General features: G+C 38.9%; 1 protein-coding gene across 1 annotated transcript in view; it reads left to right on the forward strand.

Moving 5' to 3' along the window:
- DCBLD2 (discoidin, CUB and LCCL domain containing 2) overlaps positions 1-12,441 on the forward strand; it is a 103,501-nt gene that overhangs the window by 84,540 nt on the left and 6,520 nt on the right. Inside the window, exons 9-14 of the mRNA XM_059164373.1 lie at positions 81-205; positions 5,590-5,740; positions 6,494-6,580; positions 6,730-6,855; positions 10,095-10,188; positions 12,282-12,331. Of these exons, the coding sequence (XP_059020356.1) occupies positions 81-205; positions 5,590-5,740; positions 6,494-6,580; positions 6,730-6,855; positions 10,095-10,188; positions 12,282-12,331 (633 nt within the window). The remainder of the gene's footprint in view (positions 1-80; positions 206-5,589; positions 5,741-6,493; positions 6,581-6,729; positions 6,856-10,094; positions 10,189-12,281; positions 12,332-12,441) is intronic.

Raw genomic sequence — 12,441 nt, forward strand, 5'->3', positions numbered from 1 at the left:
TAGGTATTTATGCTTCAATGCTGAGTAGACTTCAAGGATCAGACCCTGTGCACTAATGAAAGCAACTTTCCATTCCCCAGGCATTGTGACCACTGGCTCCACTATGGTGGAACACAATTACTATGTGTCCGCCTATAAAATCCTATACAGTGATGATGGACAGAGATGGACTGTGTACAGAGAGCCTGGTGTGGAGCAGGATAAGGTAAAATGAGTGCCAGGGTCTTTTAAAAAATGGGCCTTTGCCAAAAATCATGAAAGCTCTCCTGTGTGATGTTCAAGTTAGCTATCATTTGGTCTTTGTTCTCTTCTGGTTATTTTAGGTTGTGTTGGTTATTAGCCTTATTCTTCTAACTATGCTTAGGAAATTCTCAGTGGTTCTGGGTCTCTTTGGATGATTGTAACATTTTTAACTCAATTGTTTAGGTACTTTATTAAGAAATTCTAAGAAAGAGGGATGCTGTACTGGCTCAGTCAGTAGAGCATGGGACTCTTGATCTCAGGGTCATGAGTTCAAACCCCCCATTGAGTGTAGAGACTATGTCAGTGAATAAATGAATGATTGAACGAATGATTTTCAGTAAGTAGTGGTAACTTATTTTAAAAAAGGAAGAAATTCTAAAAAGGAACTTGTAACTTCTTGTCTTAAATAAGTTTTTCTTGTTAATCCACAGAATGATAGAAAGCTTAATTTATTCCTAGATTTCATGTATGTAGGCAAGGGGGACAAAAGCCAAAGGCATAAGTGCATTTTAGTGTTGGGTATAGACTTGAAAGGTCATTTCAAGATCACCTTACCAAATTTTATCTTAGAAAACTTCTGCTTTTTTTTTTTTACCGAAGAATTTCCTTAACTTCCATGTTAATTATCAAATTGCTATTTTAGTTAGCAGACAGTGATGATTCAGGAATGCTCCAGAGAAGATGATAAGGGGTGGGGAGTAGGGAGAAGTGGCTGTCCTCTAGATATCCCTTTCACCTGGGCTTCTGGCCCACAATCCACCATGAGGACCTTATAACTGGGGGAGTCCTTGTCCTCGAGGACAGTAGATTTCTTCTTATCTAGAACTGAAATTATAAGCACGATTTTTTTTTTATGAAACTTCCCTGAGTTTCATTTCACCTATATGATACTACCAGTTCTCTATGATATATCTGATTTGCTAATATATCTTCAATTACCACTTTTCTTATCTCTCTATTCAGAAAACTTCAGGGGCTCCTTATAATCTGTCATATGGATCTAAACTCTTCTGTTGTTATTCAAGGCCTTCTTCCCTCTCTTCTGCCTGTTATCACCTGACCTTCATCTTTGGTGAGGCTCTACCCATTGAAGTAAATAACAGTATTGTCTTTAAACCTATCTTCCTTCTGTTTAATAACCCCAGACCTGGCTACTTTTTAGTCTGAGCACATCCATATTTATTTATAGAATATTTATTGTACTTGTGGAATATAGTTAATTTTTTTTAATTATAAGCATTATCCATGTTTATATTATAAAAACATCTAGCACCATTAAATTATGTTTCTGAAAAAGACTTTTTCTCTTTTGCTTCATTTTTTGAAAGATAATTTCATAAGGTATAGAATTGTAGGTTGATGTTATTTTTCCCTCCACGCTTTAAATAATGCTCTTCCACTGTTTTCTGGTTTGCATTTTTCTAGTGAGAATTCTATCTTTCATACCTTTGTTCCTCAATATTTAATGTTTCTTTTTATTCCTTAGCTGTTTTTAAGATTTTCTTTTTACCATCTGTTTTAAGCAATTTGGTTATGATATGCCTTTGTGTATTTGTCTTCATGTTTCTTCTGCTTGGGTTTCTTTGAGCTTCTTGGATCTGTTGATTATAATTTGCTTCAAATTTGTAAAAGTATAGACCATGTTTTCTCAGATATGTTGCTTCCCTAATTCTAATGACATGAATATTATGAATTACAGTTTACTGATGCCTGGTTCTTTTTTTTTTAAATCTCTCTCCATGTTCTAGTCTGGAAAATTTTGTTGTTCTGCCTTTAAGTTCACTAATCTGTTCTGCAACATGTAATCTATTAATCCCATCCAGTGTACTTTTATCTTCAGTGTTATATTTTTGCTTCTAGATTTTCAGTTTTTGGCTTTTAAATTTCTTCGAAGTCTCTCCTGAGCATGCTTATGCTTTTTTCTGCCCCTAAAACATACAGGATGTGTGGTAACTCCTTTGATGCCCTTATTTGCTGATTCTGTCTACTGATGTGTCACATGTGGGTTTTTTCATGTAGATGATTATTATGGGTTATATTTTACATGTGTGGTAATTTTTTATTAGTTGCCAAACATTATGAACTTTTACATTGCTTAGTGCTAGGTTTTCTTTTATTATTTATCTAATTTTGAGCTTTATTCAGGGACACAGGTTACTTTGGATAACCTGCATTTTAGCTTTGTTAGGCAGGACCTGAGCAGCCTTTAGTTCTAATTTTTTTCTACTGTCATTACTGTTCCAGGTACTCAACCCAGTCTCATGTATTACGAGTTTTCTCCACACTATCTGTTGGTAATGTGAGCTATTCCCACCCTTGCCTAGCTCTGAGAATCATTCTTCTGGCTCCTTTCCAGCAGTTCTTTTACCATCCACAGATTGTTTCTTTACAAGCAACTGAAGATTTAGGGGAAACCTTCCTACAGATCTGAGAAGTCTCCCTCTCTTTGTGCAGTTCTCTTCTCTCCTATACTATGTCTTGCAAATTGTAGCTATCTTGGCCTCTCCATCTCGGAGCTCTGTGTCCTCGTTTAGATGAGAGCACCAAGGTGCTCTCCAGACAATATTGGGGCAGTAGAAAGGCTCACCTCATGTGTTTCTCTTCTCTCTGGGATTAATGCCCTATGCTGCCTATTGTCTAGTGTTGGAAAACTGTTGCTTCATATATTGTATCTGGTTTTTCATATGTTTAAGGCAAAGAGTAAACTTAGTCCCTATTTGTTTTGGAAAGGAGTGGAAGGCCTTACATTGAATTATATGGAATATCAATCTCTTACCTCACATTAGCCCATCTGCTCCCTCATCTACCCAACTCAAGAGTAATTGGTGTGTTCATTTCCTGAGCATGCACACATGCATGAGCACATACAGACTGAGACAGCTTTTGGGTTTGTTTTCAGAAAATGCAAGACAACTTGCTTCATAATGTATTGCTTTTTTTTTTTTTTTTTAAGATTTTATTTATTTATTTGACAGATATCACAAGTAGGCAGAGTGGCAGGCAGAGAGAGAGAGGAGGAAACAGGCTCTCTGCAGAGCAGAGAGACCGATGTGGGTCTCGATCCCAGGACCCTGAGATCATGACCTGAGCCGAAGGCAGAGGCTTAACCCACTGAGCCACTCAGGCGCCCCAATGTATTGCTTTTTAATAGTGTGCCATATCTGTGTGTGGCAGTATCTTGTAAAATTTAAGTTCCTTGAGAGTGGGAATGTGGGCTTCCATTTCCCCTTTTATCCTCATGATTCCTTACAGACCTCACTACACACAGGAGCTTATAATAAATGCTTACAGATTATAGCAGATCTTTTTTACCTAATTTATATAAAATCTTTCTCCTTTAAGGTTTTTATAAAAATGAAACTGTGGTGTGGAGTACAACCTCAGAGATGTTTTTTTGTTTTTGTTTGTTTGTTTGTTTTAAGATTTTATTTATTCTTTTGACAGACAGAGATCACAAGTAAGCAGAGAGCCAGGCAGAGAGAAAGGAAGGGAAGCAGGCTCCCTGCTGAGCAGAGAGCCCAATGTGGGGCTTGATCCCAGGACCCTGAAATCATGACCTGAGCCGAAGGCAGAGGCTTTAACTCACTGAGCCACCCAGGTGCCCCTCAGGGGATGGTTTTTATGTCCTAAAGTGATTATTGTTCCTGTCCCACAAATGCATAATAGACTGCGAATATTTGCCTTCACTTTATTTCAGAGTAATAGCTGAGGAAGTAATGAAAAGTTACTCGTTTGGAGATTATTATAATTTCAAAACAAACCTTATAGAAAGTAAAGGCTATTAACACATCTCAGAAGTTTACAATCTAATGTTTTGTGAGTCAGCCAAAAGAAAATAGCTATATTTGGACATGACTTGATGGAAGAGCTAAACATTTGCTTGCCCTCACATTAACTCATCAAATACAAACTGCTGTAATTTTAGGCAGATACCTATTTATTAGCAGTCTTTAGAAACTAGCCAGGTAATTTGGCCTAAAGAAGCAAGAAGAACTTGGGGCGCCTGGGTGGCTCAGTGGGTTAAGCCGCTGCCTTCGGCTCAGGTCATGATCTCAGGGTCCTGGGATCGAGTCCTGCATCGGGCTCTCTGCTCAGCAGGGAGCCTGCTTCCCTCTCTCTCTCTCTGCCTGCCTCTCCATCTACTTGTGATTTCTCTCTGTCAAATAAATAAATAAAATCTTTAAAAAAAAAAAAAAAAGAAGAAGCAAGAAGAACTTTAAGCTTAGTGGAGGCCTAGGGTTAAGTCAGAAGACTCAGACTCAAGTCACTTTTCAGTCATCGACTGGTTATGCAGTCCATTTACATTCTGGAGCTGCAGTTTTCTGGGTTCTGCCTATTTCATGGGTTTGTCAGGGAGAACAGCTGAGTTGATTACATGAAAATAAGAGCTCTTGGGGTGCCTGGGTGGCTCAGTGGGTTAAAGCCTCTGCCTTCGGCTCGGGTCATGATCCCAGCATCCTGGGATCGAGCCCCACATCGGGTTCTCTGCTCAGCAGGGAGCCTGCTTCCTCCTCTCTCTCTGCCTGCCTCTCTGCTTACTTGTGGTCTCTGTCTGTCAAGTAAATAAATAAAATCTTTAAAAAAAAAAAAAAAGAAAAAAAAGAAAATAAGAGCTCTTTTATCATAATATCATTATTTGTTGAAAATGGTTGAGGGGATGAGATAGTCACTTGAAATCATATTTTTACCTAAATACTATTCCTATAATACATGTAATGCATCTGTTGCTATTTACTTAGGATCATAAAAATTAGGCAGCAGTGTTTCAGAATCACTTGTCTGGTTTAGATAGCAACAGAGAATGAAAATGGATACTATGGGAACTGTCTTTATGTAGTTTATCCAGTAGGTGGAGGTATATAACTGTTACGCATTCCTTAAGTGTATGTTCACTTTCTGTCTCTTTTGAGAGAAAAATTCTGAAAAGTACACAGTAAAGCATTTCCTTTAAGACTTATATGTTCAATCATGCTTTACTTTGAGAAGAAAATTAATGTATTTAAATAGCAGGTAATTCCACAGGACTGGTATTACTGATTTATTGAGAGAATTATACTGTCTCACTGCAACTGATTCTCAGATTGCCAAGTTAGCATATTTGTTATGTTTCAATCATCTTAAAGTCATTTTTGTATTCAGTACTTTTATAAGTTTTTAATGAAGAATGTGTACCTTCTTAATAGTTTGTCCAAATTATGATTAATTTATTTTCTGAGAAGTTAATTCCTACTGTCATACTTTACAGATCTCATTTAAGCCCCAAAGCATAAACCAAAAATATGTTTCAATGGAACAGTTTAGCCCTGACCTCTGTTGACGTAAAGTACCAATTTTTGTTTTTTAAAGATATTTCAAGGAAACAAAGATTATCACCAGGATGTGCGTAATAACTTTTTGCCACCAATTATTGCACGTTTTATTAGAGTGAATCCTACGCAATGGCAGCAGAAAATTGCCATGAAAGTGGAACTGCTTGGATGTCAGTCTATTCCTAAAGGTAAAGCAACAGTATGTTATTTAATTTCAAGTGGCTTTGCTATTCTCAGAGAAAATAAAGAATGATAATATGAGCATTTGGCTTTTACTACAGTATCTTTTTAAAGAGGAATTTTAAAAGAAATAGTTATCCTATTAAACAGTCAGTTCCCACAATGGTTTTCAAGATTACAAGTGGAAGAAGAGAGATGAGATAATGTAATGAGATTGCTTTTCAGATCTAGTCTCAATCTTAACAATTTTTAATCAGGTCCCATGTAGTATAATATTATATCACCAACACCTATGATTATAACAGTAACCTTAGTCCAAATGCCTTTTCCTTTGAAAAAATTAGAAGTGGAAGTAACTTCCCTCAGTATTATAGAATATTTTAATACTTACTGTTGTATCTCCAAAGCCTACTACAATGCCCCCATATGGCGGGCCCTGCACAGTTATTAAATGATTGAGCGAATAGCATGTCAAGCTGTGACGATGCTTCTGTGGCTTTAGAGTTTAACATCAGCCACCAACTCTGTGTTCTTCTTCTGTGAAAATTATTTTAAGACAATTATATAAAAAGTGAGAAATCCCAGTAAGTTTGTGTGTTTAATGCATAGTGTATTTATCCTTCTGATGTATTGCTGTCCACAATTTAAAATTACTGAGCAGAACCAAGTTCTCTCGGAAATGTTGAAGATATTTAAATTATTGTTTTTAAGTCTGACTCTGATAAGCAAAATGTATAAACTTTTCTAAACCATTTTTCAAGGTCGTCCTCCAAAACTTACTCAACCTCCACCTCCTCGGAACAGCAATGACCTCACAAACACTACAACCCCTCCAAAAATAGCCAAAGGTAGGCCTCCTTTAAGTATGAGAATTTGGTATTCCCAGAATCTGTGTTATAATTTTCCATAAATATATTAAAAGCATTATAAAATAATTCTGTTTTAATCAAGTTGATGTAGATAAAAAACTAAAGAGTTTTTAAAACTTTTTTTCAAGGTCGAGCCCCCAAATTTTCTCAACCACTACAACCTCGCAGTAACCATGAGTTTCCTGCACAAACGGAGCAAACAACAGCCACTCCTGAGATCAAAAATACTACGGTGACTCCAAGTGTAACCAAAGGTGTGCAGATTCAGAAATTGACACCTGTTACATTGTAGCAGTTTATGTTGTTTGTAACTGAATTTTCAGGAGCAAGTCTAGCTTTTAAACTCTGTTTCTTTTCCTCTCAACTGTATTTCTTAAGAACTGAAAAAACTTTAATTCCTCTCCTTAGAAAAGAAACTGATTACATTGCTCTGATTTCTTTTCTCTCGTGTCATGCAGAATCGTTCTTTAAATATTTAGAGATGGCGGCTATATTCTGGGTCTCCTCTTTTGATCTTTTTTCTCACCACAGCTAAACACAAGGAGTCTCTATTTCTAGAAATAACTAAAACCATAGCAGGAATCAAACTTCTTTTCCCCCCTCTGGTGATATATTAATTTGTTGGATAGGGAATTTGGTGGCAAAAGGCAAGAGTGGGGAAAAAGAGTTTGGGTGAAAATTAATACTTCTCTAAACATACTGTGAATTATTGTACTCTTTAAAAAACTTGGTCTCGGGGTACCTGAGTGGCTCAGTCAGTTAAGTGGCTGCCTTCAGCTCAGGTCCTGGAATTGATCCAGGGTCCTGGAATTGATCCCCGCTTTCAGCTCCCTGCTCAGTAGGGAGCTTGCTTCTCCTGCTCCCTCTGCCTGCCGCTCTGCCTACTTGTGCTTTCTATCTCTCTGTCAAATAAATAATTAAATTCTTAAAAAAAATTTTTTTTTTCAAAATATTTACAATTGTAATTTTTTCATATTATAAATATACATGTAATAGAATTTACTTTCAGATCTTATTGCCAATAAATAAGGTATTAATACATATGAAACTATACTTTGATTTTACTAGTTTTTGAAAAACAAAATTTCAGATGAATTCAGAAAAAACCATCAGTGTCACAGAGGAGTTAATTTCAGTATTGGTCGATAAAGCATTTTCAGGACAATGCAGAGAAGAGAAGGCAATTCATTCCAAGTAACTTCTGCCACACAGAACTTTATTCATTCTTATTTTCTGAAAATTTGCCTGATTCAGATAACTCTCTCCAACTTTCCACCTGTCACTTTTTTCCCCATCTTCTAAGGTATTTTCTAAACAGATCTGATTCTTTCTCATGCTGCTGGAAAAGCTAGAGAGAAGCAAGACTTCATAGAAGCAAGAGATCTCCGTGTCCTACAGAACTTCTTCTAATTTTGCGGAAGTTGTTGGTTTGGACAGGATCCCAGACCACATGAACAGCCATTTAAAAGTATTGTTCATCTTAAAGTCTGATTATAGAATCTTGAAATCTCAAGACTAAAAGTGTCCTTAAAGCGTTTACTTCCAGAGCTAACATTCCTATAAGCTTCAGAAGAATAACAAAGAATGGACCAGTTTTTTCAGTTAAAGACCTGGTCTCCTTTTCTCTGGGGATGGTGGTGTATAGACTTTTTATTATTTTTTGAACCTTAAGCAGATTTTTTTAAAAACTCTCATTAAATCAAACTGTATCTACTTGAACCTGATTATTTTCTCTCCAATTTCACAAATTTGAGGGATAAAGAACTTTCACCCTTCTGAATTCTTAGTGCTTTCTAACCCTAAGTCATGATTTCTGTTCTATGCACTTCTTTTCCATTTTTACATGTAGGCTGAGAGTGCCCCTAAAGAAAATCATATCGTGGGCAGATCTGTGCCACTGTGGCTTCCTGAATCCTCCCCAGGTGGGGCCCTCAGCCCCAGCCAGCGGTCTTTCTCTCTCTGGTCAGCTCTTCTGTCCCTTCTCAGCAGTCACTTCTCCGTAGTCTTCAAACACTTGACTCAGAGATTCTTCACTCACTCTGTTACTTCTTCAACTTTTAAAAGAAAATAAAAGCAAGTAGAAGGGAACTCTCTATTTGTGGAGCCTGTAAAATCCTCTGTACCTGGTGTCCACTGTGCGGAAGGAGGGAATTCCTCAGACTGTCCAAAGCTGACCCACCTGTGCCCTCGTTCCTGTCCATCCAGCTTCTCGGAGGCCTCAGGTGGTTGATGATCCTCTCCCTCCCCCGTATGGGCAGACTCTTTCTCTTGGATAAAGTCTAAGGGTGCATAAGACGCTGAGGGTCAGGGCCCACTGTGTCTGGTGCTTAGCCCCCAGCACGGATTGGTGGTGGCTGCTGCTGGGCTGCTCTCCTCATTGCCAGGATGGAGGTGCCAGACTAGGGAAGTTGCTGACGTCTCAGACAACCTAAGGCAGACCATTTGCTGGATCTGGGCCTGGACTTCCTTATCTGAAGAGTGAGATAAAGGGGTTAGATGATCTTCTAGTCCCTGTAGGCTCAAGCATTATCCTTTTCTGCCCTGTTGATACCTATAGGTTTTTTCATACTTTTACACTATGTTGTTATCTTCCCATATCTATAAATATTTACCCCATCATATTGCAATATCATTTCCAATTGCTGGATTGTGATATTATATAGTGTATATATATAGATAGATATAGATATATAGTGACAATATACTGTAATCATATAGCATATATGTTATATAAGTTATATGGTATATAGTAATACTTTTCTGTGAGAAAGGTATTATGATGTATTTATTCCCATTCATTGTTGGGCATTTGGATTATTTCCAGTTTTTCACTCTTTTGCAGGAAACCTCTTCAAAGATTCATCTTTAAATGTTTTTTCTAAGAATAAATTCTAGGCATGGAATTGCCAAGTGATTGATTTTTATACATATTGCCCCAAAATGATGCAGAAAGTATACATTTAAAGTCCCATAAAAATAACTGTCTCCTGATATCCTTTCTAGCAGTTATTCTTTTAAATATTTGCCAATTTGATGAGCAGAAGTAACATCTTATTCCTATTTTAACTTCTGTTTCTGTGATTACTAGTGAAGCTGACATGTGGAATGGTTACTTGTATTTTTTTAATTGTATTGCTCATTCATCTCTGCTGACTTTTCTATTGATTATTTTGACATATAAATTCTGTAATATATAGATTATAGTAATCCTTTACCACATATTCAGAAATATATTTTCCAAGTTTCATTGGTCTTTCAGTTTATCTTGCTGATTTAAAAAGCTACTATGAAAAATTTTAAGTATCTACAAAGCTGAAGCAAATAGTGTGACAGATTCCACGTTATCTGTGAAAGCTTCTGCCATTACCCACACATGCCCACTCTCATTTCATAAATAACATGTATGGTGTTTTCTAAGATAGAAAAGCTTTGAAGGATGATGTGGGTAAGCTTCCCACCTTCCCTTCATGACTCTTGTTTGGTGTGTTTTCAGATATAGCCTTGGCTGCGGTCCTAGTCCCGGTGCTTGTCATGGTGCTCACCACCCTCATCCTCGTCGTAGTGTGTGCTTGGCATTGGAGGAACAGGTGAGTCCATAACCAGTTCACCTGATTGGTCCTACAAGGGAAGTCTCCAAGCGTGAAGTAGAATCTAAATAGAGGAGGTGAACTACCATTCACCTTTTTGAGAAGGGGAGAGTTAAGGTGGTTATTAAAGTCAAAATACAATACGTAAAAAAAGGAGTATGTTCAATAGCATAGTCACTGAGTACCTTTATTGTATCAAAATCTGCTTTCCGTGCTGGAATATACACATTAATAAGAACCACAGCTTGACACATAACAGGTGCTTAGTCATATTTCCTGAAATAATGAGGCATAACTCCTATCCCCTAGGTGTTTGGCGGGGTTGGTTGACAAAGACACGGAACTGTAATATGCCTTAAGGAGTTCTTTTTGAAGTGCTAGGGAGCACAGATGTGAAAACCATGAGAGGTATCTGAAAGCTTTCCTGCAGGAAAGAGTAATCCTCAAGTTTGTTTCGCCTTAATGAGAACGTTGGGTTTGCCTGGATGGCGGAAAGTGGAGCACAGCCCAGACCCTGTGCTTGAGTGAAGGCACAGAGATGTGGAGTATAGGCAGGGTAGTGAGGGCTCACACATGGGCTGGGCACAGGAGAGCGCTGAGGAGGAACTGAAGTAGAGCTCGGGCCTCTGGGGACAGAGGGATTCAGGTTTCATTCGTAGATGGGGTTCTCACAGAGGAGGGTGAGGCAGACGGGTGACGCTATCTGATGAGGTGCAACTGGCTGCTAAGGAAGGAGGAGGGATCCTGGACGATCCGAAGTTTCTGGCTTGTGCACTTAGACCAGTAGAGATGTCCTGAGTAGAGCTGACAGAGCAGCAGGAACAGGTTTGGTGGAGCAGGAGAATGACTTCATTCATTCACTCCAACTATTTGAGCTCCTGCCTCGTGCTGAGTATTGACCATGTCCTGGGAGTCCAGGGCTGAGCCCCAGAGTTCACAGGCTGGGAGAGGATACAGTGAGGATGACGGGCAGCGATGGTGCCTCCATCCAGTACATGCCACAGAGGAGGCCAAAGAAGCAGATGGATCCTGGACTCATGGTTTGGGGAAGGCGGTCTGGACAGAGACCCAACAAGTTACTATGAGGGCAGGGAAAATCCAGGGCAGAAAGTTCAGGCTGCTCTCTAGGAATTGGGTAGAAGCAATAGTAACGAGAGTAGCAACAGCTCATTTTTATAGAGAGTGAAAGCTGATTTTCGGCATTATTTTAAGTGCTTTACGTGGTTCAGTTCATTTAATCCTCAGACAACCTACAAAGCAGGTACTGTTTACAGAAGAAGAAAATGTGACTTGTCTGAGGTCACCCGGTCCACACACAGCCAAGTGGAGTTCTGCCCTGGATGTGTGGTCAGTCAGGCAGTCCAGTCCCATCCACTTATGGTCAGAGCACAGAGGGTAAGGATTGGGAGTCAGGTTGTCTGGAAGGTGGGAGACAAGTCCTGAGATCCCTCTGGGCTAGCGGTTAAAGGACACAATCCTCAGATTGTGAGGATACAGATGGAAGTCAATGGATTTGCAGTTTGTATTAGAAACTGAAACAGACCTAACAGTAACTGTCTCATAAGGACCCACATATTACCTGTGGGTCTTTGATTAGATTCTTTTTATCTACAGACTTAGCCTTTCTTATTCCTTTATCCTTTGAGTGGGAAGTACCTTGGGTAACAGAGTATCTCAGGAGATAGTTTAAAATTTATCAAGAGTTCAGTATGAGGGGCGCCTGGGTGGCTCAGTGGGTTAAAGCCTCTGCCTTCAGCTCGGGTTGTGATCCCAGGGTCCTGGGATTGAGCCCCGCATTGGGCTCTCGCTTAGTAAGGAGCCTGCTTCCCTCCTCTCTCTGCCTACTTGTGGTCTCTGTCTGTCAAATAAGTAAATAAAATCTTTAAAAAAAAAAAAAAAAAAGAGTTCAGTATGAGTTTCAGCAGGGGCAACTTTGAAAGGCAAGTGAAATGGAGGGCCTTGCCGGGTAGGTCAGCAAATGGAAATGTGTACTCCTGAGTAATTATTAACTTGAGTGTTTATCCTGCACTTTCAGAGCTGTCTTACTCATGAATTCACTGTTTGCTAACATGTTTTTTTCTGTATTTTTCCAGAAAGAAGAAAACCGAAGGCACCTACGACTTACCTTACTGGGACCGGGCAGGTAACTCGGGACTTTGCTCCCATAGAGGAAAGTCCCACCCTTCCAGGTGGCAGTAGTGAAAGAGGAAAGCTGTTTTCAGGCCCACACAAACTCCCCAGCCTGTGAGAAAA

The sequence above is a fragment of the Mustela lutreola genome, chromosome 2 (genome assembly GCF_030435805.1).
Source record: "Mustela lutreola isolate mMusLut2 chromosome 2, mMusLut2.pri, whole genome shotgun sequence".
In the NCBI taxonomy this organism is placed as follows: domain Eukaryota; kingdom Metazoa; phylum Chordata; class Mammalia; order Carnivora; family Mustelidae; genus Mustela; species Mustela lutreola.